At 34.2% G+C, this 26,908-nt stretch overlaps 1 protein-coding gene across 5 annotated transcripts in view; it reads left to right on the top strand.

Annotated features, from left to right (window-relative positions):
- SEMA3A (semaphorin 3A) overlaps positions 1–26,908 on the top strand; it is a 463,579-nt gene that overhangs the window by 416,959 nt on the left and 19,712 nt on the right. For all 5 annotated transcript variants that reach the window (XM_019451313.2, XM_019451314.2, XM_019451315.2 and 2 more), the window contains 7 exons: positions 1,173–1,287; positions 1,380–1,449; positions 3,220–3,364; positions 6,610–6,829; positions 10,009–10,100; positions 19,354–19,395; positions 23,998–24,155. In XM_019451313.2, the coding sequence (XP_019306858.2) occupies positions 1,173–1,287; positions 1,380–1,449; positions 3,220–3,364; positions 6,610–6,829; positions 10,009–10,100; positions 19,354–19,395; positions 23,998–24,155 (842 nt within the window). The remainder of the gene's footprint in view (positions 1–1,172; positions 1,288–1,379; positions 1,450–3,219; positions 3,365–6,609; positions 6,830–10,008; positions 10,101–19,353; positions 19,396–23,997; positions 24,156–26,908) is intronic.

The following is a 26,908-nucleotide window of genomic DNA, read 5'->3' as shown; positions in this document are numbered from 1 at the left end:
ATGTACATATATATGAACACATACATATAGTTTTGAGCATCTGAACTTTGAGGTAATTCATTAACACTGTAACACAAAACTGGATATGATATTGCATTATAATGTCAGATACATAGAATAAAAATTACTCAATAAATGTTTGTGGATTAATTAGTATCAGTGTAAAGATATGATAACAGTACCATTCTTTCCCACTACACTGTATATAGTGCAGTGTATATGCAGTATGAATCAAGCTAACTGCTCTTATGTATTCAAGCACCTTTCATCTCAAGAAAAATCACAAAGCTAGATCCAGTAATTATCTTCAATGGAATTGTCTTTTTCAAAGAAGATACGAAATTTTTGAAAATCTCTCCTGGGGGGATTGGTTAGCATCTTTTCTACCTCAATCATGATGTAATTATTTATCGCTAGTATATTAAGTTACTGGAAAATTAAAGGTTTTAACAATCTGGAAACATACAAAAATATGTGAAATATGTGAGAATCTGTTCTCCAAAAAAATGTAAATCATATTTAAAAGCACTACTTACAGGGTTAGAAAAATCTTTATAGTATGTAGAATTATATCAACAAAATATAAATCATTGTTATGTGTTTGAAGGAACACGGATGTTCCTTCAAACCCATGCACCTAAATATTATTTTAAAAGAGCCTAAATTACCCTCAAATACATACAATCATAACAGAACTTATTGCTTAAGTTAAAATTTAGTTTCATTTTCAGTGAGGAGGTATGTTTTCAAAATGTTTTCTCTAGAATGATTTTTTTTATTAAGGCTGGTGCAAATATTTTTTTCAATATACTGTTTGTAAAATTGAAATTGTTTCAACTGTTTAAGCTTATAAAATATTTGATGCTGGTTTGTTTTTCTCTAGGATCTATTTTCAGTATGTGTTATAAGCTGTGCATTTATTCTTCCTTCAATAAATATTCGTTAAGTGCCTATTATGTGCCAGTGTGTTCTTTGTATGTTGTAAGTCATTCTGTGAATAAAGTTTGAGTGAATAGATTTGACCAACAATAAAAAAAAGCATAATTACTTGTATCTGTGGTATAATTACTTGCATTTTGAAAAATGAGGAAATTGTTTCTCTGTTTCAAGAGAAATATTTGAAATTATCATTCACATGCACATTTCCTAAAATCAGTGTTCTCTCCTTTCAGAATGACTTCGGGGGTCACAGAAGTCTGGTGAATAAGTGGACAACATTCCTGAAAGCTCGACTCATTTGCTCAGTGCCAGGTCCAAATGGCATCGACACTCATTTTGATGAATTGCGTAAGTAACTCATGATACTGGATAGAGAATATTTGTTCAGACTTTGTCATAACCACCAAAATGCAACTTTTCCTAATTTTGTTTTCAAACAGAGGATGTATTCCTTATGAATTCTAAAGATCCTAAAAATCCAATTGTCTATGGAGTGTTTACAACTTCCAGGTAAACAACTTTTTACTATCTTACTATCAAAGAAACTTCATGTCCTTTAGGTGCTTTTCAGGAATCCATAATTTGGAAAATACATTTTTGAAAGAACATTGGCTTAACCTTTGAGCTGTTGTAGATTCTTGGGTGGCTGATGTTATGACGTAAATAGTTTAAAAAAATAAATTTTAGCAGAAATGTCATCACTGTAAATTGAATGATGAAAAATGTATCATAGCCTCAGTATAGCTCTGACTTAAAATTTAAATGAAATGTAGAATATTCTGAAAAGCTGAAATCTGAGCTTTGATCAGACTTTGTAGTGCTATAAACTACAGTGGCAACACTCTTTCCTTTCTCTTTTCCTTCTTCCTCCTTCATTCTCTCCCTCCCCTCTTTGTCTCCTCCTTCCTCTTCTCTTCACCCTCCTCCATTCCCCATCTTCCCAAGACACTTGCTGTCAATCAAGCAGCAATTATCTCTTGACTATCACATTCGGTATAAAATTTATATTACCTGGAGTTGTTAAAATTAAACAGACATTAATCCATTTCTTCTGACTCCTCATTACTTAGGGCAATGGTTCTCAGACATCCATCTGAGCATCCATGTGAACCACCTAGAGATCATGCTAGGCCCCGCCTCCATAGTTTCCGAATCAGTAAGATTAGGATGGAGACTACTTTTTCTTCTATTATGAAAATACCATTATTAAATTCTGTAAATATTTACTGAGACTAACTATGTGTTAGGTACCATGAAATAAGCAACTGATGTTACAGAAAAGCAACTGGGCCTCTTTCTTCCCTCACGAAGCTTGCATTCTACCAGACATTGTCTATGTGGAGCAGGTTCCAGTAATAGACTCTTATAAACACATGTTTTTCATTTGATATGTTGTATATGTAATTTTCTATGGTGAAAGATTGGTTAAAAGATAAGCATTCCATATTTTAAGTGTGCATGACTGTTTTATATCTTTGTATAAATACATCTCTCAAGCCGTATTTATATAAGCACAATAAAATGGAAAATTGTGGCAGCTCATGGCAAACTTCCAGTTTATTTCAAGTACCTGATTTTTGTCAAGCAAAATGATGGGGATAATTGCCATAATATTCCACTTTGAGTAGGATGTAACAGCTACTAACTTAAAACAATTTTCTGAGTTAGGAAGAGATTATTTTAAATGCCTTCACACAAATCACACTCAGTTACTTGCTCTAATGCTTTTGGTCATTTGGGAGTTAAAAATAATATAATGTGACATATCATTTGACATTAACTATTCATTTTCTGCACCAGTCAGCTCCTAAAATGACTTCTTAAACATTTTTGCTTGCTTAAAAGTTCTCTGGTTTCAGTATTCATGATGGAGGCTTAACATAGTACCAAAGTTTATGTTTTTATTTCTATTGATATCAAAATTAAATATTGCTTTTTAGAAGATCACGTAGATGTTTTCCCACTGAAGTTTATGTATATTAATGTGTGTACTTCATATCATATGTTGTGTATATGTGATATAAATATATATACTATGAGTATTAATGATGGTTTCAGCTCTGCTTCTATTTTGAGCAATCATAATATGTTCTCTTGTGTATTGCCAAAATATATACACATGACTAAAAAATAACACAAGCACTATTTGAGGTTGAATTTATGTTCAAGTTTTGATAATTGACATCTAATAACATTAATAACCTGGAACAACTTAAGAATAGTTGTCTTGCCACTGTATGAAGATGAAAATCTTTTTTTTTTTCTGTCTCTCTTTTTTAGTAACATCTTCAAGGGGTCAGCTGTGTGCATGTATAGTATGAGTGATGTGAGAAGGGTGTTCCTTGGTCCATACGCTCACAGGGATGGTCCCAACTATCAGTGGGTGCCTTACCAAGGAAGAGTCCCCTACCCACGACCAGGAACTGTAAGTGGTCTAGGTTTTTAAAATACCAGATGAATAAATTTCTCCTGAAGGTTTATGAAAAGCTGCTACAAGCAGGTGTTAAGTATAGATAATGTAAAACAAAGGTACCTTGACTATAAACAAAACAAAGCAGGGATATTCTATGATATCGTGGAATTCTGCATTTAAAAGCATGTTCTTTAGAGACATTAGTGGTTAAGCTCAGTGCTTACCAGTTATTAATAACCATAATTTTTGAGAAATAGAAACTAAATGGGTAGACTTATTTGTTTTCTTTTCCAAAAGTGACTTTCATAGAGAATTGAAAGAATTAAGATTCATCTGAACTTGTTCTCCCTAGCTAGAATGAAGGCTTCAAGGATTGCCCATTAAATAGGAGGACGAAAAGTTTTAAATCAGTACTATTTTCCCATGGGAATGGGACACACCCCTCAAGTAGGTAAGAGAGATATGCAGGAAAATCTCATAGAACAGGGCCTAGATATTTTAACAGACACTGTCTACTTTCGCTGACCGCTCCTTTTTCCCTCCAGCAACCCTGGGGCACATTCAGGCTTGAAAAAAAATTGGAGAGAACTCAAAATAAAACCAGCTTTGAATCTGCAATTTAAAGTAGGGCGAAAAAAAAATACGGTAGGAAGTGAGTGAAGTTAGCAGTGATGGCAGAGGTTGTACAATACCTGCACCCAAGTGCAACTGCTCTAATCCTAAGAATCTTTAAGGAAATAATTTCCCGTGATGCAAAAACTTGTGTTTGAAGTTTAGCCATTGCTGTAATTTTACTTTCAGTTTGGTTTATTCTGTTAAATTGAACTAAGTTATGTTTTATACATTTTATTCAATATGAGGATTTTAATCTTATTTTTCTCTGTTTTTGAAGTTCTTTATGGGAAAATTGAAAATTTTGCATTTTATAAATATTAACTTTAGCTGGTGGTTCTTGTGGGTACAAAACCTGTGTAGGCTTCCAGAAGAATGAACCAATAAGACGAAATATTGATTATATGAAGTAAAATGGGTTTTACGAAAAAGCGCAAGATATTTACTCCATCTCTTAATGGCAGACTGCTTCTACTTTGTTGGTGATGAGTTTTCTAACCCTATGGCTCATTAAGGCCAGTGTATTCTAAGTAGGACCTGCCTCTAGGTTTCACTTCGACAGCTTTGGTGCAGTTCCTTCAGCATGCTAGATGGTGTACTGCCATTTGGAGATACAAAGGTTTTGATCTGAATTTGTACTCAGTATATCTGCAATTAAGGATAGCCATTGGAAATTATTGTGTGCCAGACCCTGTTCTAAGAAATTTATATTTATATATATTGTATTCAGTAGCACAGCTATTGCTCCCATTTCACAGATGAGGGCTCTGAGGCAAAGAGAGGAAGCAGGACTCAGTTGAGGCAGTTTGGTTCTAGAGCTGGTGTTCTCACTCATTATTCAGAATTGTTAAAACATGGCATAAAAAGTCAGCAGTATGCACCAACTGTTAAAGACAGAAGCAGAAAGCATTGCCTAATCTAGGAATCAGGGAGTGGCCAGCAGAAGGGCAAAACACCTAACTCCATGACTAAAATTCATTTGAATGAGTTCACTAATTCTATCAAGTGGCAGCTGAGAATAGCCATTTTGTCAACACTACTGGAGAAAAACATACTAAGTGAAACATATTAAATAAGTAGCTTTATAATTTACTTAAAAAGTAATCCTTTAAATCCTTTGTTGTATTAGTGTATAATTGTGTGTGTCTGTATATACACACACACACATATATATACATGCATATATATTCCAAGATAGATGCTCTTCCCGTTTCATAGCAAGTTTATTTATTTCATTTCTCATGAATTATTTATGATCTGTATCAAGGTAATGGCAAAGACCATTGATTTCTCCTAAGCCTCTTATAAGATCAAGAACTTCTATTAATTATAGTTCAGCTCCCAAGCTCTTACATTAAATGACAAAAATTACTTAGGCATAAGACAAAAAGCAAGAGGCTGGAGATGTTTTACTTTGAATGCTTTTATCACATAATTAAATGCAGTGAAAAGAGACACAGTGGAATCTGAATTTTCTCATTTTTGTTTTATTGCCTTATATGGAGTGTTTATAATTCAGAGGTGATATTATGCCAGTGTACCACAGTGCTTCATTTCTGACTCTCTGTAGCCATCATCTGTTCAGCTTGTCCACTTGGTCAGTTTCATTGCCATGCAGATCGTTAAACACTTTTCGTTTTTAAGTTTATTTATTTATTTTGTGAGAGATTGAGCATGAACATGGGAGGCACAGAGAAAGGACAAGAGGGAGGAACCCAAGCAGGCTCCACACTGTCAGCACAGAGCCCAGTGTGGGGCTCGAACTCAAGAAACATGAAAGCACGATTGGAGCCGAGTTGGACACTTAACCGTCTGAGCCACCCAGGCACCCCCAGATTATCAAACGCTTTGAATAACACCTTTCCTTACCCTTGTAATTAATTTTTAATGAGAGAGTACTGTTGGTACTTTTTGTGTTGCTTTTTCAGGGTTATGTTAGAGGGGTGACTGGGTGGGTCAGTCGGTTAAGCGTCAAACTCTTGATTTCAGCTCAGGTCATGATCTCACGACTCATGGGTTTGAGTCCCGCCTTGGGCTCTGTGCTGACAGTGTGAAGCCTGTTTGGGATTCTCTCTCTCCCTTTCTCTCTGCTCCTCCCCAATGCACGCATGTGCTCCCCCTCTCTCTTTCTCAAAATAAATAAACTTACAGAAGAAAAGAATAGTTTATGTTGTCTCTTAGCTTAACAAGAGCCTTTGCATTTTAGCATGATGCCCTGGGAGGAAAATTTATCCAAGAAAATTTTTCTGAGATTCTCTAATCTGATTATTAATTGGATTTAGTTGTAACATATTCCATTTCTTATTCCAAATACTTTATCCTATCAGTAGAATATATTAGTTGCCACTAAAAGAGCATCAGACTCCCATACACTGAATTCATTAGATGCATTTGTAGTTTTAGGTAAAAAATGGTGGCACAACTAAATCCCATTGAGACTTTAATTACGTTTAGGAAAAAAATACTCTATATTACATCTATTAATTTAAGTAATATTATTTTTTAGTTTATCAGTTACTTAATTTTAAAGAAATAATGACAGGTTAGATTTAGTTTATGACCATTGAGGTTACAAATTATTATATAATTTGTAATTACATTCACTATATTTTAATCAAAAGTTATTCTTCTCTTTATCTTAATAGTGTCCCAGTAAAACATTTGGTGGATTTGACTCTACAAAAGACCTTCCTGATGATGTTATAACATTTGCAAGAAGTCATCCAGCTATGTATAATCCAGTGTTTCCTATTAATAACCGCCCAATAATGATCAAAACAGATGTCAATTATCAGTTTACACAAATTGTGGTAGATCGAGTGGATGCAGAAGATGGCCAGTATGATGTTATGTTTATTGGAACAGGTAAATGTTTTTAATTTTAGCCCTGAATTTCCTTGTAGACCGTTAACTTACTGAGTAAACTAAGAACTGAGGGAAGTTTTTAGAGTCACTGTCAAGATAAAGTTAATCTCTAATAAATGACTAAAAAACCTGAACATCCACCATGAGAGTGCGTTATTAAAAAGTAATAATTTGAGGTATATTAATTTAAACAAAATCTCCTTTTCAATCAAAAGTTGATTAATACATTCAGGTAAGGCTAATGATTAGGTAAACAATGTCTAGAAGTGAATCATAACTCTTTTCTGTCCATTGACTTTTTAGAACAAAGATGTATTTTCAAACCATGCCTAAAACTCCCAAAACATTCGATAATGTTTCTGGGCTATATTGATGCAAAATTACCTAACTTTAAAATTATCATGGGGCGCCTGGGTGGCTCAGTCCGTTAAGCGTCTGACTTCGGCTCAGGTCATGATCTCACGGTCTGTGAGTTCGAGCCCTGCGTCGGGCTCTGTGCTGACAGCTCAGAGCCTGGAGCCTGCTTCGGATTCTGTGTCTCCCTCTCTCTCTGACCCTTCCCTGTTCATGCTCTGTCTCTCTCTGTCTCGAAAATAAATAAACATTAAAAAAAAAAAAAAAAAGTATCATAGGGTGGAAATCTGGTACAAAATAAATTTTGGCAAAAATTTGTTTAGTGTTTTTGCCATACAATGGGAAAAAACAAAACAAAATAAAAATTTCATCAGTTGAAGAACAAAATGGACCATAAGAATCATCAGATAAATTTTAGGTTCATTTCTACAGAAATTTAACAATACATTTTTAGTAACTCCATGATTAGAAACAAACTTTTTGCATATATATTTTCAGAATGAATCCCATTGTATTATGGCATATTTTCCCCCTACTCTCTTTATTAATACTATTTTGAAAGCACCAGTTACAAACCTGAAACTTGCTATTTAGGGTCAGATTCCATGGCAATAAATTCCTAGTCTCCATTAGCATTGTTAACTGACATAAATCAGTGGGAAGCAGAGTGACTGCTCCACTGAAACCTTGTATAATAGCATGTATTTTCCCTTGGTGAGAAACAGAAAAAAAAAAAAAAAAAAAAAACTGAATTAACTACAGGGGAATGGCAACTGTGTGGTAAGTGCTTTAAAGACTTAAAGTCTTATAATGAAATTGTGAAATACTTATATTTTCAGGTGTAACAGTGTCAGGTTCTGAGCAATAGAGTGCAGTTTACTTTTATGAGTGAGAACATTTACCAAATTGTAGAATCCCAGAGACACTCCAAGTTTGATAAAAGTCAGTGAATTCCAAGTATCAACTTCTGGTTATATAAATCTTTAGAAACTGTAAGATGATAGGATTTGTCTTCAGTAAATATTAGTTTACCATTTAATGTCAAAGTATAATTAGATCTATCTACAGAGTAATTAAGTTTATTCAATAATGTCACACTTACCTTTTTTTTCACCTCTGGCCTAAACATGTTGAGAAGTCCCTCACTCACTGTCAATGAAGCAAAAGCTTGCTTCCGGCTATTTGACCAAAGAAATCCAATCATGAGTTTTTAATTCCTTTTGGACACAGGCTATCTTTAAAGGGACCAATTTCATGAGAATGTTGAATGTCTGAAGATGCGGATGGCTATTGGTCAGTACAGGCCAGGGTCATCTGTCAGCAAAGTAAATTGATTATAGTAATTTTATCTTTTAACTGGGTTGCACATCACAGTGTATTGATCCTAGTTGAGTAATCTGATTCAATTTGTGTGAAATTGTTTGAAATACTACTCAGTAAAACTAGATCTGGAACACAGATAAAGTTATGTTTGGATACTGGAAACCCATCAGAGGCACTGAATAGATTAACCTAATTTACCTTTAATCTTTGGTGTTATGAGTAGTCTAAAGTCCTATAAACATAAAAGTAACCTCTTAACAGAGGGCACTTTTTTCACTTTACAAGGGATACACTAGCAACTTTTCTTTCTTTCTTCTTCTTTTTTTTTCCTCACTAGCAACTTTTCTTATCTCACATAGCACATCATATTGATGCCCCGAAAATGGTTATCAATGGTTATTCACTGAATACAGTAAGTGATTTTTCCGGTGTGGCTTATTCTTTACTGGTATGATTCTTCTTTTCAAATAATGAGTCAGTTGAACTTGATTAAAATGAGCCAGTTGAAGCTAAAAATAATTGATCAGCTGATCAGAACTGGAATGTTGAAGAGTCCATACTGGAAAAATAATATCTTCTAAACACAGTTTAGGGTAAAAGCGACAGCTCTTTTCCTTGAAACAATTTGTCTCTTTTCACAATGAAAATTAGAATAAACAATCCTTTAAATCTCTATACAATGTATTCAGTTTAATAGTTTTTATGACATATGCTGTGGAATTTAAATTTCTTTAATACTCTAAAATTGATTATTCAAGACATTAATCAGACCAGTTTGTTAACCAGAGTTGATTAATCAATATTGAGCAACTACCAGAACAAGTAATCCAAGGTGTTTATTTTGTGAAATCAAGTTATTGTCATTCATCACTTAATGGTCATTGAGCCGTCTTTAGGGGCCTATAAGTACTACAGGCTTCCAGGTGCCTGGGGGATGAGCAGCAGGTTCTGAGGCTTCACTACTTCTGTTGCTGGACAACATTCCTTGCATTTTGCATCTATATTAAATCTTCACAGGTAGTCCCAGATTTCACAACAAAAGTGGAAAAACTTGCTATATCAACTGGCATTATTTTTTTTAGTTTTTTTTTCCTGAGACACCTGACAACAGAGATTAAAAATTAAAAAAAATATAATTCAACCTAGTGATTAGTATGTGTGTATGTGTGTGTATATATATGTGTGTATATATATGTATATATACACACATATATATACATTTAATTTTGCAATTTCAGAATAAAACCATCTTCAAAGCTTCATATATTTCTGAAAATTCAGCTATTTTCATTGCACAGCTATGTTCACACTTTATCTAGTTGCATGTAATGCATTTGAATATATATTTTACCAGTGCTGTAACAAAAAAAAAAAAAAAAAAAAAAAAAAGGAAGACTGAGGTCAAAATGTACTTTCTGGTCAAATACTATTTCCATTCATGAACATTAACCTTTGTTCAGATCTATTTAAACTGTGTTCTCCTCCTCCACTTTCTTTCAAAGATATTGGGACCGTTCTTAAAGTAGTTTCAATTCCTAAGGAGACTTGGCATGATTTAGAAGAAGTTCTGCTGGAAGAAATGACAGTTTTTCGGGTGAGTGCTGCTTAATTTCAAGTGTCAACAAGTTCACTTGTATGTCTTTCCCCCAGGACAGCTGCACACTGAACTTGGTATGGACAAGTAGTCTAGCATACCCTTCTAATTAGCTTGTCAATTAGAAAGCCAGACACTAGTCAAAATAAACCTTGAAACTTTCAATGCTAGTTAAATCTAAAAATGTAAAGAAATATATTCTTGGCTCATATTTTGTTTTCTCAATAATAAAATATGTGATTTACATTTTACACTATTCATGTAGGTTACCTCACTGAATAAACTCATGCTGCTCCCTGCCCCCCACCCCCCAATCTCCTCTTTCATGCTTTAGGATATAACTGGAATGATAGGTAACTTCCATGAGTGTATTAAGAGAAAAATACACTCAGAATGATAGGGGAATGAAGACATTGCAGTCATTTTTTTTGGCTTATTCATGAATTGTTTTATCATATTTTCTTAAAGAAATAATTTGTTAGCAAAAAAAGTTTGAGGTGTTTAGATCACCGGTGACAAATTTGTTACGGGTTCCTAGTCTACACACTTAAGGAATGTATAGATACTTGTTCCTTTGTCCAGGATCATGGATGGCCCGGGTAAATTTATATAGGACTGGGGGTAGAGGCAGCAGAATATGGGTTGAAGTGAGAACAGAGAACTGAAGTAATATAACATACACCATAATGCCCTTTGTTTCTTTTAGATAACGTGCTAATAGGGGAGAGTGTAAATCTAAGCACACCTTGATATGAATTATTTATGAATTTTGACAGGGAAATAGATGCCTATAAGAAGTGTTATTTCAATTTTTTATAAAAGAATAATGCAAACATTGAGACATTTATAATGGCAAAATAAAGTGGAATTAGATGACAAAAAATGAGAAAACATTGGATCTAGTCTCACAACTTAAAATTATCTCATTTAGTCTCAGGTGTTCCAGATACTTTAAATTTGTCACTTGTCTTAAATATTTTAATTGTGAGCAAAGACTTCCTAAGACTTTTCGTAGCCCCATATTTCTAGACCATTTTGTTTAACCTGGTAGGGCTCTTGCTCACTATTCAGTAACATTTTGAAGAGAAAGTAGAATATGGCAAGTTCTTAATATATATTCACATAATTAAAATTATGATTAGCACTGAAACAAATCACTGGTGAATCAAGACATAGGTATCCTATAATAACAACAAAACAGTGTTCTGGTGGAAGGACTTTAGGCTCTTCAGTCACATCTACATAGCATTTTTTGGAAACACGTGTATGGTCTCTTTGAGCTTCCCCATCAGTGAAAACAAGGAAGCTAGGAATCTGATTTTGGCTCAGGTCATGATGTCACGGTTTGTAAGTTTGAGACCTGCATAGGGTGAGCTCGAGCCTTGCTTCATCTGCACATGAGCCCCGCTTCGGGTGAGGTCATGACCTCTTTCAGGTGAGCTCATGCCTGCTTTGGGTGAGCCCACTTCTCTCTCTCTCTCTGTCCCTTGTGGGATTCTCTCTCTCTCTCTGACCCCCCGCCCCGCCCCACCCCTCACTCACTTGTGCCCTCTCTCTTTGTCAAAAAACAAAATAAAACAAGGAAGCTAGAAGAATTAGAGACCCTTACATAAAGCATCCAGGGTAGTGCCAGGTACCATGCTCAAAATTTTATTAATACATGTTTATTGTTTTAGAGTATTGTTCATGTGTATTGTTTTACATTGAAATTAAGCCACATTTCCAGTAGACTTTTCTATTAATTTTTGGGTTAAGTCTTGAAAATAATAAAAATCATCACCATCCTATTCTGACTTTTAAAATCATATATTTTGGCCTTATTTTATGTCTATTATAGAGTAATAACTAATCACTCTTGTTCACTAATCACAAACTTGTTCCTGTTTCAGTTTCAGTATTTATACATTGATACACTAGCCTATGAATTCAAAAATACATTTATCCAAGTGGACTGTATTAACAACATAGAGTCCATCTATTTTACCAAATTACAAGCACTAAGAGGTGAATAAGCAGCATGCTGTCTTGTGTTCAATAGCACACAGTTGTTGTGTCTCTGGAGCCTAAAATATGTTTTCAACCAACATCTATTAAATGAATGAAGGAATCAGTATTTTTTTTATTAAAATCCAAGTTCGTTAACATATAGTGTAATAATGGTTTCAAGAGTAGAATTGAATGACTCATCACTTACATATAATACCCAGTGCTCACCCCAACAAGTGCCCTCCTTAATGCCCATCACCCATTTAGCCCATCTCCCCCCAACACCCCACCAGCAACCCTGAGTTTGTTCTCTGTATTTAAGTCTCTAACGGTTTGCCTCCCTCGCTGTTTTTATCTTATTTTTCCTTCCCTTCCCCTATGTTCCTCTGTCTTGTTGCTTAAATTCCACATGTAAATGAAATCATACGATACTTATCTTTCTCTGACTGACTTATTGTGCTTAGCATAATACCCTCTAGTTCCATCCATGTTGTTGCAAATGGCAAAATTTCATTCTTTTTGATCACTGAGTAATACTCCATTAATCAGTATTGGTGAGAAAATGAACTATGAGAAATTAAAGATTTGTGGTATTCCTCAGGGAGCCCATACTTAAAGTGAGGTGCCAGAATATGTGGAAAACAGACCGGAAATAGCAGCAAGTTATCCCGTTGATTATATCCCATAGAATTCTCTAGCGGAAAGAAAAAAATTTTACCAACTCTCTATATTTAGAAATTTATATCACAAATGAAGTTATAGGAGATACTGAAATACTATGTTAGCTTAAAAATATCTTTATTAATTCCAGAAACTCTTACTTTTGTATTTGCCATGGTTCCTTTGTGACTTTCCCTTTAGTTGTTGTGTATGTTATTACCTGTGCCTCTAGGATTTTAAGTCTGCATTTCACATCTCAGCTATGTTCTTTAGTACATTACTAAAATTCTAGTTTAAAAAGGTGTTAATGTAAGCTAATCTGTTAAATGATGTAACAAAATCTTAAAAGGTTGAAAGCCAACAATCTTACACTCACAAATATTTAATATCTATTGGATTTTAGTATCTTGCAGTTTCCAGGGAAATATGTAACTGAATTAAACCTATGATAACTACTGAGTGACATTTTTGTGGTTTTTAAGGTATCATCAGAAAGGTTATTGATCATTCTGTAACAGATACAAGTAAGTAATATTATGCTGGTATGGAAGTGATTTTTTGTGAGTTTACGATTTTGTAAAAAGATTCTTTGCAACCTGGGACACATCTCCTTCCATAGATAAATGCCCCAGTTCTCTCCCATATTCTATGCTATGCATTATTGTCATTATTATTTCTTTGGCACTCAAGTAGACAAAACATATTTGGGCAGAGTTTAGAGAAATGTTTACTTTTAACATTCTATTCTATCAGGCAGAGTTCATACATATATTATGGTCTAGCAATTGGAATATTTCACTGTCAAACTTTGTTTAATTTTGTAGTGGGAGGAAAAAAAACACAACACATTAAAGCAATTGCTATATACAGTGAAACAAGCAGAGATATGTTACAGTTTCTATGTTTCTATTTAAGCCTTACATGTCATTCCATTCAATATAAAATAAAATTAAAAAGTGTTAAGCTGAGCATAACAGTATTTTGACAAAGTAAATAGACGAGGAACAAATTTAGACTTATGTTAGTATCTGATACTCTTGGATTTTAATGTCAACCAACAAGTTAATTTTACCAAAATATCATCTCTAGGAGACCATATTCATTATGTGTCCTTGCTACGCTGAATAACCAAACTTCATATAAAAGCCTGAATTAAAGCCAGTACTATATCCTTTGCCATCTTGAGATTGGTTTTAGGAAAACACCCTGGCTAATCACAGAACATTTCAGTGGTTTCAGTTATATCCAAGATACTTTTTTTTTTTTTTATTCTGGGTGAAATAAAATCCCAATCAGAACATAGAAAGAAAAATATCCCTCAGTAATAAAAATTTCCATTTTGGAATAAAATTTTAATAGGTAATAAGAGGTGAAATAAAATTGGCATTGGTATAAGACTCGAGAAATGATTTTAAATTGCCGTTACATATTCAAAATGGTATAGAAGTACTAAGATGCAAACTTAATTCAAATATTACTTGGAATCATAAATGTGTATTTGGACCATATTTACTATGTGATTCTGAACAACTTGATTAAAGTCAAGCAAGCCTCAATCTCAAATTTTTCAAGTTTTTTAAAAATTAATTTTACTAGTAAATTAATATTACTAGTAAGGTATTAACAATAGCTATTGTTAACTAATTATACAAATGAAAATCTCTTTAAAATTCTTGAAAGGGGCGCCTGGGTGGCTCAGTCGGTTAAGCTTCTGACTTCGGCTCAGGTCATGATCTCACAGTCCGTGAGTTCGAGCCCCGTGTCGGGCTCTGTTGACAGCTCAGAGCCTAGAGCCTGTTTCAGTCTGTGTCTCCTTCTCTCTCTGCCCCTCCCCCGTTCATGCTCTGTCTCTCCCTGTCTCAAAAATAAATAAAATGTTAAAAACAAATTTAAAAAAAAATAAAATAAAATTCTTGAAAAAGCCCACGTCTATAACTTACTTAAAAATATTCAAAAGTTGTAAACCTAGACATTTGCTGATTTTCACTTTACTCAATATGGGATCTTCTTTCCTGCAAGGAAGGTTTTACTTTTTGACAGAGGAGTGTTACATCAAGAGGCAGTGCATTTAGCACCACGGGTTTTATTTATAGTCCTATTGACTGCAAAGGATTGCAAGGTAGTTACATTGATAGCGCATGCATTTTAAACTCAATTTATGCAATGTTCCATGAACAGCTGAGCTAACAAATGAAAGAGTTTAATTTTCATTCAGATGTAAAACATAATTGATGCTTTCCAAAACCTAGTCTATTAACTCATTCTGAAGGAGCGTCCGCATGCTTTAGCATCCAGGGAGTTATGTCAGATTCTCCTGGGATCAGCAGGTTGAAAAGCTCTGCAAGTGAGAAAGTTTAATAAGGACTGGATTAAAATATCTGCAAAAAATAAATAAAAAAAAATAAAATAGAGTAAATTAGAGTCATAGAAAATCTTGAAAAGATGCTAAGTTTTTAATTTCATTTTTACTTGAACACTAATTAACTTTGCAATTGAAACCGGTTTCATGAAAAAATGCTTATGAAGCTACATCTGTTTTAAATGGAAGTCATATTCACTACCAGCTCTTTCTCAGAAAAAGAAATATAGCTTATTTAAATGGATTTCATCTGAATATATTGTCTATTAAAATTCAACAGCGTACAGCAAATAGCACATTCTATTCCAAACTGTTATTAATTTCCTGGCCTATAAAATAAATAAAATTCTTTTAATTAAGAGATCCTAGGATCTTAATTTAAGAATTTTGAAATCATAATATGGTACAATAGAGTTTGGTTGTGTATTAGGGTTTGTTTTGTTTTACAATTTGTGTATGAAATAATTTATTTTCATCTACTTATAGATGTTTATTTTTTTTTTTGTCAGTGATCATGAAATGCCTAAATATTAATCAGGTTCACCATTACATAGTTGCACTTAGGTTTTTATAAGAAACTAGACATAGCTAACTTTCACTTCAGTTATACTAGCATTAATTCTCTATCGCAAAAGCACTTTCCTTGCACTTTGGCTGTAAAATTTATTTCATGAAAGTCTACGTGAAGTTAGCTGCTTACATAAGTACATAACTATTTCTCATGTGAAACTGTTGGAATGGAAGAAGTTGCTGTGGAAAATTTTCCTAACTCCTTCAAATTGTCTGTTTGGGTTCATTGATTCCAATACTATACAGACCTAAATACAGTAGGCAATTTTGTCTTTTAAAGCTGAAAATCTGTGATGAATTGTCCCCTTGATTTTTGTGATTTGATGGTACCAAATTTTAAAGATATCTCCGCAAAGAAAAAATTGGTGGGTATGCCAAGACATCATAGCTGTCTTTCTGACTGATAATCCTATAGAAAGTTCTTATTTTTAATTTCACTAATTTATGCTATGGAAATGGGAAATAATGGGAAATCTCTAAATTGTTAATTTACATCCTAAGTCATTTGTTTCATTTGTGTCTCTGGCAAGTTGTCTTAAATTTGGTAGGAATATCCTGTGATCAGTTTAGATATCTGAGTTTAAAGTGAAAATCTGCAATTCTGTAGCATAGAGGGGGTAATTAAAACCACAAGAGTGGATGAGCTACCAGGAAAAGAATGTAGCATCCAAAGGAGAGTGGAAAGGAGCAGGCAAGGGAAGGCAAACAGATGAGGAATGGCTGAAGGACGAGAAGACTGTGAAAGAGGCTAAGAATAAATAGTGGAGCTGTAACGCATTGGGCTCCTGGGTGGCTCAGTGGGTTGGGTGTCAACTCTGCATTTCATCTCAGGTCATGATCCCAGGTTTGTGGGATCAAGCCCCACATCCATCCAGCTCCGAGCTGAGCCTGGAATCTGCTTAAGATTCTCTCTCTTTCCCTCTGTTCCCTCTGCCCTTCTTCCCACTTTGCTGCCACTTTGCTCATGCTCTCTCGCTCTTAAAAAAAAAAAAAAAAAGAGAGAGAGTTCCAAGGCATAATGAAATTTAATAGAGGAAGCAGTCAAAAAGAAATGAGCGGTCAATAGTGCCATGTCAAACAAAAAAAGTCCAGTAATAATAATATAGACTGAAAGTGTTCATTCACTAATACAGCTCATTAGTGATTTCTGCTTCTAAGAATCATAGGCCACCTCCCCAGGGGAGGGGATAGCCTCAGTGTGCTGAGAAATCAGTAACACTGAATGGGACATGAACAACACAATACGTATTTTTAAAGACTTTTCAGGTTAACTTAAAAGATTAAGGAAAGACCTTTTTAAAAGATGCCTATCTTTATTTCAGACAAATTAAGTGGAAGGAACAGAATGTACTGGGGAAAGTGGAAGAGATAGAAAGGAACTGGAGAATTTAGTAGAGCATTAATTCATTTATTCATTCACTAACTCATTAATTCATTCATTTAACAGATTTTGTTGAGAACTTACAAATACCAGAAACAATCCCAGGTGCTAGGAATGTGGCAGTGAATGAAACAACCAAAACCCCTGTCCTAAATTCCAGTGAGGGGCAGGGGGTAGTGAGGGGTGAGTTGTGGAGACAAACTAGAAAAAGAAATAAGAGATGCCTCCCCTGTCCCTCCTTATATCCTGCTATCCTTACCTCCAACACAGCCTCACTGTGTGCCCCAGGACTTCTCTGACAGCAGGCAAAAGGACAGGAGTCACAACTGGAAGTATGGGAGATTTAACACCCCTGTGGGCATCTAATGAGTAATGGAATGAATCAGTTGTTTTCTTGGTATAAATCTCAGTGGACAATTTTGAGAGTAATTGTCTGTTGTCTTCAGATTTTCCCTCAGTGGTGACTTCCATAACACATCTTTTTTTGACTTTTTCTCCTTCTTCTTAAACCTTAACTCCTCACTCCTACCCCCTACCTACAGATAAGAATTTACCTTAACACTACTTTCAGGTGTGACAGGAAATTCATAAGACACAAGATAAATGTTATATTTATATCATATATATGTTATATACATAATATTTATATACACATAAATGTTGTATGTATATATATATATTTCCAGATTGTGATAAGCACAAGGGAAAAAACCAAAGCAAATAAAGAATATGAGCAGTGTGTGTGTGCCTGTGTGTGTGTATAAAAGAGAGACAGAAGGAATGAGGGAGAAATTTGAATAAACACTGTGCGCCAAGCACATTTGTAAAGTACTTTACATTTATTAACTCATTTAACCTTTTCTTCAATCCTACAAGGAAGATACCATCATACTCATTTTTCAGAGGCGAAAACTGAATTACAAAGAGGTTACATACATCCCCTGGTATCAAACTTTTGGCCAGGTTTGCGTTACTATTTGAGTCTATGCAGTTTGGCATCAGAATCCAACTCTTTACACTTTGTTCAGGGTCCTACATAGTGAGGCCTTTTAAGATTATTCTCCCACCTGTGCCTCTTTTTTCTTTCTCATCAGCCACCTCTGAAACCCCTAAGCAATATCGTTCTTAGTGTTTAGTTTGTCATTGATGAAAGATACGATGGAGTACAGTTCAATGAAAGTAAATCAGAGAGAATATAAGCAATTATGTTCAGGTGAATAGGTTGTTGGTGGTCTAAGTTAACCAAAGAAAGTTATTTTTTACAGCAATTATCTGTGTTCATGGTAGGCTTCAGTAGAACACTTAACAAATATATTGGTGGTCAATACTTCCCTAGTTATCATTTTTCTAGATTAGCCTGTTGATAGAAATCGAAGAGATCTTATGCTCTGACAAAAATGTACAGTGTAGGCCTTCATACAATAAGCAGTCAGTTTGAAAAAATAAATGTTAAAAAAAAAGTTTTTTTTTTTTTTAAATAAGCAGTCATTTTGATAATAATAAAATAATCTTATTCTACCTGAGCTCTCACAGTCCTTGACAGCTGGAAATGCCTAATACTATCAGCTTGTCAGTGGTGTTATTAGGAGCTGGCCTGGCACTCACAGGCCAGTGTTCTCCATGTGAGCATATACGTTCTCACAGAACACCAGCATCCTACAGGGCTACTCTGAAGCCGTGATGAATCAAGAAAAAAGCAAGACTATTCTGTAATCACGTCTGAAAACAGATCAGAGTGTAACCATTTCCCAAACCACAAAAAATGATCAAATATCCCCCTATCCTGCTTATATGAGTAATTGCTACTTCTTCATTAAGTACTGCTCTAGCTTCATTCTGTTTTTCCTTCCTCCTAAATAAGATGTACAAAGAGACCTAATCATACAGTTACCTGTGCTCTCTGCAGCATCCCATGCAGAGCAAACCCCACTTCCTTGAGTTGTCCCTCAAATCAACTAACAAGTGCCCAAGACATAGGCGTCCTTTCTAATACTCTCTTGCTGGGCAGTCCTGTAGTTTCCCTTACTGCAGTGAGCAGTAACCCAACTTGATCAACTATGAGTATGTTACTGATAATCTTAGACTGGAGGACATTAACATGCCTATGTTGTCTGCTCCACACATTTAATGTTCATCTTTGCCGTTTCCTTCATGTATCTTATTTCCCAATTATATTGCTTCTTGTAGGCACTGGAGTGAACTCTCTGAGAGCTAATGTTGGTGTTCTATGTTAATTAATATTAATAAATGACTTTTCCAATTGACCAAGCAGTTCACATTTTCTTTCTCTTCTTCAGGAGCCAACTACTATTTCAGCAATGGAGCTTTCCACTAAGCAGGTACTATTGTTACGTATTACAGTCAATATTCTATATTTTGTTAATTTTGTGTTTCAAATCGATAAACATTTATGATTCAGCACATTTTACAGATTTATTAACAATAGTTGCAAAAAAGAGAAAAGAAAGAAAGCTTACAATAAGCTAGTAGAATGAAAATGAAAGATAATTTTCATTGTCCCATGATTTTGACCCTTCTCACATTCCTATACATATATTTCTTTAGATCATTATTTGTTGCAAATTTTCATTTATAGCATTTACTTTTGGGGGATTATAATATAATTTGCTTAATAATTATTTTAATCTATCCTTAAAAATGGCATTGGTGGATATTTCAGGCTATAAATAAGTTTATAATTTAATTTAATCTGCATGTATAAACAAATACATTTTACAAACTAATAAGTTGATGCACTGGACTGTATATGTTTGCTAGATCTTAACTCAAAAGTTCATTTTATTTTTTCAGCAGTATTGTGTGCTAGAAAAAACATTTAGTTTGGCTACATATAAAAGGAAAACACCAAAACAGTCACTGCCAAATGATGTTATTAAACTCCATGAATTCAGAAGTTAAGGGTAGCATGTTAATAGTCTTTGGATTCACATTGAATGAATGCTTTGGCAAGACACTTAAGAAACACAAATGACTTCTAATGCTAAATTATATGTACAAAAACAAATATAATTTTAACTTCTAATAAATTATCTTTCCCCCATAGATGTCGTATACCCTTTCTATTCAGTGTATCAGTGGTAACTTCAAAAAAACAAAAACAAACAAAACACACACATACACACACAAACAGAAAAACAAAAAAGGCTTGGATACTGGGTTGGAATTAATTATTAAATAACCTAGCAGAAAAAGCTAGAATGGAGTAGGAAGTCCTTCACTGACTGTTCTGAAAACCTGTATACAAAATTGTTAAATATGAGAATCATTCAGCTAATCTTAGTCCTGAATCATTTACATGTTTTATCTCTGACTGTGCATTATCCCTTTTACAAGACACTAAAATACTGTGCCATTAAAACTCAGCGTATATCCTTTCCACACTTACATATCAAAATAGATTGATAATCTCTGAGATATTTAGAGAAACTCAGAGTGCAGATATTATTGACCTGATACTGTTATCTTACACTTCACAAGTATGTGTTCACCTGTTCTTGCAATCTCAAAACTGTCAAATGTTGGCAAGGAAATCCGGGGATTTCCAGAATGGAAGCTAGATTGGGATATTCTTCATTTAATGATTTTTTCAATTATTTGTTTGTTCTCTACTTGGCTTCATAGCTGATCTTAATTACACTACCTATAATTTTATAAAATATTTCTTTTTATTTAAGTATTTTTTAAGTACTTTAAGAATTGCCTATTAAATGCAACACATTTCACACACACGCGCGCACACACACACACACACACACACACAAACACACACCTAAAACACCAAAATACTGTGTTTAAAATACCATGATACAAGAAGAGTATTCCTAGCCTTCATTTTCGATTATTGGAAGTTTGATTGCATTCAGATGTGAATCAGTTTTACTCATGCTCACAGAAACTTTAAAAGTGAGCCAGTAGTTTCAAGAGGGGCAAGCAGTGTTGCAACCAATTTTCTGGATAAATAGATTCATCGCCTGCTTATGACCCGAAACTTGTTAAGGAGGATAGTGAGAAAGCCTGTGGTGATGTTAAATTGGGCAGAAAAAGCACATCAGGGTACTTGCTAGTGACTGGATTATGCTCACTGGGGCCTGCAAGCCTCCTCTATATTTCGCTTAGATAGCGTGATTAATTTTGCAGTTCTTTAATAGTACTGCAGAATACTTGTAAAATGAAAATGAGACTCAAGTTGTATTTAATTTGGGGCATTTTACCACACTTGAAGTTTTCATTACAGTAATTTTTGGTTTTCTCTTCTTCCCATGTGTTATTTCTCTGGTTTTCTCCTAAAGGGATATGACAGATTTAGATACTGTTATTTACATAATAACTCCTTTCCAAATCAAATGTCATAATCTTAAAATTTTGCAAGTATGAATTTGCTTATGCTCCTTAAGAGCTATTGACCAAACATAGAGACCTTTTGATTTGATATGCCCAACTTAATCAGTAGCTTTTTAAATAGTTCCGACCACAGTACGGGGGTCAGCAAGTCCACATTCACCAGTGCCAATCATGGTAGTGGATATTGCTGCTCCATTTTAACTAATTTAATTGCTGAGATGTTACAAGTTTATTCATTTTTTTTATTGATTTGAGATTGCTTGCCTTCAATACAATCTAAGTCTGTTTGGTTTTTTGTTTTGTTTTGTTTTGTTTTTTCAATGATTTTGGAAGAGAGATATAAAGGACAGGAAGGGAAAAGAAGTTCCTTCCATTAGTTCTTTGTTCATATTTTTCAAATCATGGTCAACTGTTGTCACATTCTGTCTCTGTAGATGCTTTAAGAGAAGTACAAATCAATCTAATTTTTTCTCAACAAAAAACTTAACAATACTTCATCTTTTCCTCCCAAGGACTTCAACTACTGCTTCTTAATTAGCCATGGTTTGTAGGATCTTTCAGTGCAATAATAAAAGATGAATATAATAAGAAGTTGAGCATCCAGGGGCGCCTGGGTGGCTCAGTCGGTTGAGCATCCTACTTTGGCTCAGGTCATGATCTCACCCCGTCTGTGGGTTCGAGCCCCGCGTCCGGCTCTGTGCTGACAGCTCAGAGCCTGGAGCCTGCTTCAGACATGTGTCTCCCTCTGTCTCTGCCCCTCCCCTGCTCATGCTCTGTCTCTCTTTCTGTCAGAAATAAAACAAACATTAAAAAAAAAAGTTGAGCATCCACAGTATATACTGTATTCTATACGCTATCCTGTACTAGAATATTGATACAAATTGTCTTCACTACTGGAAGGGAAGAAGCAATATGCATCAGCATAACGGTTTTAATAATGGTTTAGTTTTTATTGTATTACATTCTCCCTCTTACTCCCCTATCTTTTGTTAAGATATAAGTTAGTTGGTTGGCTTTAAGCACAGAATTATTTTCTATGTAAGCACTTTTTATAACCCTAGTCACTTCATAGATTCTAGTAGATATATCAATCTTCATTCAGTTTATGTTTATTTATATGTGTGGTTCATCTTTGAATGTCCTTTGTAAATGCAATTTTAATTATATCCATTGCTATCAGGAAATTTGTAATATTTAAAAAAAATATTTTAATGTTTATTTCTGAAACAGAGACAGAGCATGAGTGGGGGAGGGGCAGAGCCACCCAGGCACCCCAGGAAATGTGTAATATTAAAAGAGCTCACCATGTTTCAGAAACCAGTTTTTCTATAACATCTTTTTCCTTTATGTAGTGGGGAAACTAAAATACACTTTTGAGGTCTTTTCCATGTGTACTGTTACATCAATCAGTATTTATACAACTTTTATTTAAGGCTTACGATAATCATTCAGTCCTTTAGTGCAATAAAAGCGAGCTATAATACTGATTACAGTAAAATGTGGAGAAATCACAAAACAATTTTATTTGTATTTTATTTTGTATGTACATACATTTGCAACATTTTTTAAATGCTACATTGGGTAAACTTTGTTAAAGGCACTTTAAAAATTGTGCTGAATCCTGAATTAGTTGCTACCAGAAAGTTTTTCTGTGTATTTTACTTCATTTGGTAATTGTAAATTCACTCACTGAGCACAATGACATTGTAGAATGTCTGATCTGGACGTATATTTAAAGATCTAGTGAAATATGCCAATTTTGTGAATAAGGAAGTTAAGTCTTAGAAAAATGAGAGGAATGGCTCAGGATTACACAGAGAATTATTATAAGCAAGATCTAGAGTCCAGCCACCTTGATGCCCAGTAGAGCACTTTGGCCATAGCCCCTGAGCTTTCTGTTGAAGTTTACTGCACCAGCCAGAGTGCACTTGATATTGCCCATTTGATGATCTTTCCAGTGAGAAGAAATTTAGTAGTTTTGTTTAAAGTAATCGTCCTGGAGATTGTGCAAGGACAAGACAGCTGACCAATGAAAATTCTCACAAATGCAAGCACAAAAACCTTGCCATACCCCTTCTTATAGAAGGGCAGACTACATCACAAGCAATGTAATAGCAGCACCCAAGAGTCAGAAGAGTCAAATGATCCCTGGGTCAACACCAACCAGAATACATGGCACTGTAGATACACTGACTAATCAAAATTAGAAACAGTAAAAGTAAAAACAAACTTTCTAAGGACAAAACCCTGGACGTTTGAAACTTATATTATTCAGTGTCTTATTTAAATTTTTATTTTTATTGAAATATAATTGATATATAACCATTACTGTCTTCCCTTGGTTTTATACTTTAAAATACACCTGTTTGAGTCAAGTATGGAGATTTTGATCTTGATCTTTTTAAAATGGTCATATTATCTGCCAGGCCAATAGTGACAAAATTGCCAATAATGGGATTTTTTTAAAACCCACTAGTAAAAATGTCTTCTTGATGTATATGGGTAATTTTTTTTTTTTTTTTAAAAAAAGATTTTAAAAAACAGGATCGTTTTGTCATCACAGTAAACTCTCTTCACAGCAACAACTCTATATTGGTTCCACCACGGGGGTTGCCCAGCTCCCTCTACACCGATGCGATATTTATGGGAAAGCGTGTGCGGAGTGCTGCCTTGCCCGAGACCCTTACTGTGCCTGGGATGGCTCTTCATGCTCTCGCTATTTTCCCACTGCAAAGAGGTAGGAGAAGTATTAGATATAAATAGACTTTTCTTACCTGATTCCATTTTTAACAGCTTTCTGCATATAAGTACATCACATTTTTCTGATGAATGAAGAGTATCACATAATTCTGATGAATTATTGGAGTTTTGGAGTTTCTTCCCCTTACGTAGTTAAAACAGTCAGAAGAATGTGTATAATTATAGCTCGGTACTAAATATAAGGGAACGTATGGTTTTAATAAATTACTGAGGGAAATCTAAAACATTACAATACTATCCTTGAATGTTGACACTTGCAAATTAGAAAGTTTTGCAACTTCATTTTATACAGGCGGAAAAGGGAGGGCCAAAACCACAGAGGAAGTCAGAATCAGAATCTACACTGGACCTTGTGCCTTTTGGCCAAAATGCTCTGCTCCAAAAATGCTCTTCTTTTTCTATCTAGCAACATTCTATCCTGGTTTTAGATTTTAATAAGGCAGTTTCTGTCCTTGGATGAATGGAAAATTTGCAACAAAAATAATTTATTTACTTTTAGCCTCCTAGTACACAGGGACTCAACTTTAAAGTCAAAAAATTTTCCTAGTTTTAAAGATAACACATTTTTGTATAATGATTAATTAGCATCAAATTATATCTTTCTTTAGCCCCAAATATATATTTATTTGACTCCCCCCAAATTTAAAGGCCACTGTATTATCATAGTATCATCTTGTATTTGTATTTGTTGAAATATAAAACCATATAATAAAATGGCTATTTATTAATATTTGTGTATGTATTACACAAATATTTTAAACACGCTCTTAATACTTAAAAGCATTATTTTTGCTTAATTCGAAGTTGCTAAGATATGCCTAGAAGTTACCTAAAACAATATGCCTAGAAAAAAAATAGCTGTAAGTTGTTGTCTGGGACATTAAGGGTATGTGATGTAGGAGTACTATTAACCTTCAGGGAACTCTTAGACACATCCTAAACGTTGTACGCAAAGTTAGTTTACTTCTGTTTGAAAAAATAAGAACACTTCCTTAATTTGACAAAATATTTATCTCAACATATTCTCTACTACTCACATAGGGATCCCTTTCTCTGTTAATTATTTACCAGTATTTAAGAAACAAGCAATGAAAGGTGAGAGTCGTATACCATATCTTGCTAATATAAGCCCAAAGCTTAGCAGTATGTACATCAACCTATTGAAACATAAAATAGAAATCAGAGTTATCAAGCCACTGCATTTTAGGAGCAATACAATTTATTTTATTTATTTATTTATTTTTTTGCTATAATTAACGTTTTACAAGAAGCTGTGATGTGGGTTTTTTTCACTGCTAGTCAGCTGTGTTCTTCAACATATGCATCATTTATAGTGTTTTGAAAAAAATTTAGGGGAAAGGAATAGCCCTAATGCCTACTGCCTCTTAAATCTTTTTTTTTTTAAGTTTATTGATTTATTTTGAGAGAGAGAGAGAGAGAGAGAGAGAGAGAGAGAGAGAGAGAAAACAGGGGAGAGGCAGAGACAGAATCCCAGACAGGCTCCATGCTGTCAGAGTGGAGACCAGCCCAGGGCTTGAACTCACAAACCGTGACATCATGACCAGAGCTAAAATCAAGAGTCGGACATTTAACTGACTGAGCCACCCAGGTGTCCCTACTTAAATGTTTTGATTACACACTTCAGATAACATTGGCTTTAGTATTAAATCATCTATAACTTAAATCTATCCTATAATCAGTCCATATAGATTAAAAGTTATCTTGTTAATATTATACGTAAATATAGTATTAGCTTATTCCATTTAATAAATAGAATTTTCTCAAGCCTTCAACATTCAGAATTAAGAGAACGTGTTTGTATTCTTTCATATACCAACTGATTTTGTTAGAAGTTTAAATCTAAAACAAACGTGTAGTGTGGAGGTAATGTGTTATAGAATGAAGAAACCATCGATAGTTTAATAAATAGCAATTTGCAGTTTTTATAGCACTAAAATTAAATTACTTAAGGTTGAACTTTTATGGTTCTTAAAATCAGTAAGATCTAGTGCTTTTAGTGTTGAAAAACATAAAAATTCAGATTTCAGTTAAAAATGAGTGTCATTTCCTTTCCATGTGGAAGTGTGTATAACATTACCTAATTTAGTAATAATTCATTCAAATTTTAAGCTTTTTTAATAAGAAAGAAGTTAAAAATAAGAAAACTACATCTATAATAAGTTAAAAATCTGTACATTATTATATATTTGAAATATGTTTACCGCATACCTACAAATCCAGATTGAAGGAATTATCATTAACACGTTTTTTGTTGTGCCTTGAAGATTTTACTTAATCCAATTTCATGTGTCCTTGAAAAGGATGTTTAGAGGCCTCACAATTTATATATTCTTTGTGATGGCATTTTTCAAAAGCTTAAATGGCAGTAAAAAATGCCTTTCCAAATGCTTTGTGGTTCGTGTTTCACAAGTTCCCTTGTTGGCTCAATTTTGAAATGTGCAACATCTGTTTGATAGTCTCACCAATTCTACAAATAGAAATCTATAAATACTTTAGTCTTCTAAATTTATGAATACAGTAACAATTTCCATGTTTGCAGTTCTCATTGGCCTTTGTGAGAACTCTCTTCAGTGATGGTAACTAACTTTGCAACAGGACAATAATCATTAAAATCGACACAGAAAACAGTTGAGCAAGTGTCCCCAGTCTTTCTCATTCTGCTATGCGTAGCCAATCTCCATGTTTAGCCTCTTTCCCAAACTACACATC

The sequence above is a fragment of the Panthera pardus genome, unplaced genomic scaffold, assembly GCF_024362965.1.
Source record: "Panthera pardus isolate Hobbes unplaced genomic scaffold, ASM2436296v1 HiC_scaffold_8, whole genome shotgun sequence".
In the NCBI taxonomy this organism is placed as follows: Eukaryota; Metazoa; Chordata; class Mammalia; order Carnivora; family Felidae; genus Panthera; species Panthera pardus.
This window is presented reverse-complemented; position numbering and strand designations above follow the sequence as displayed.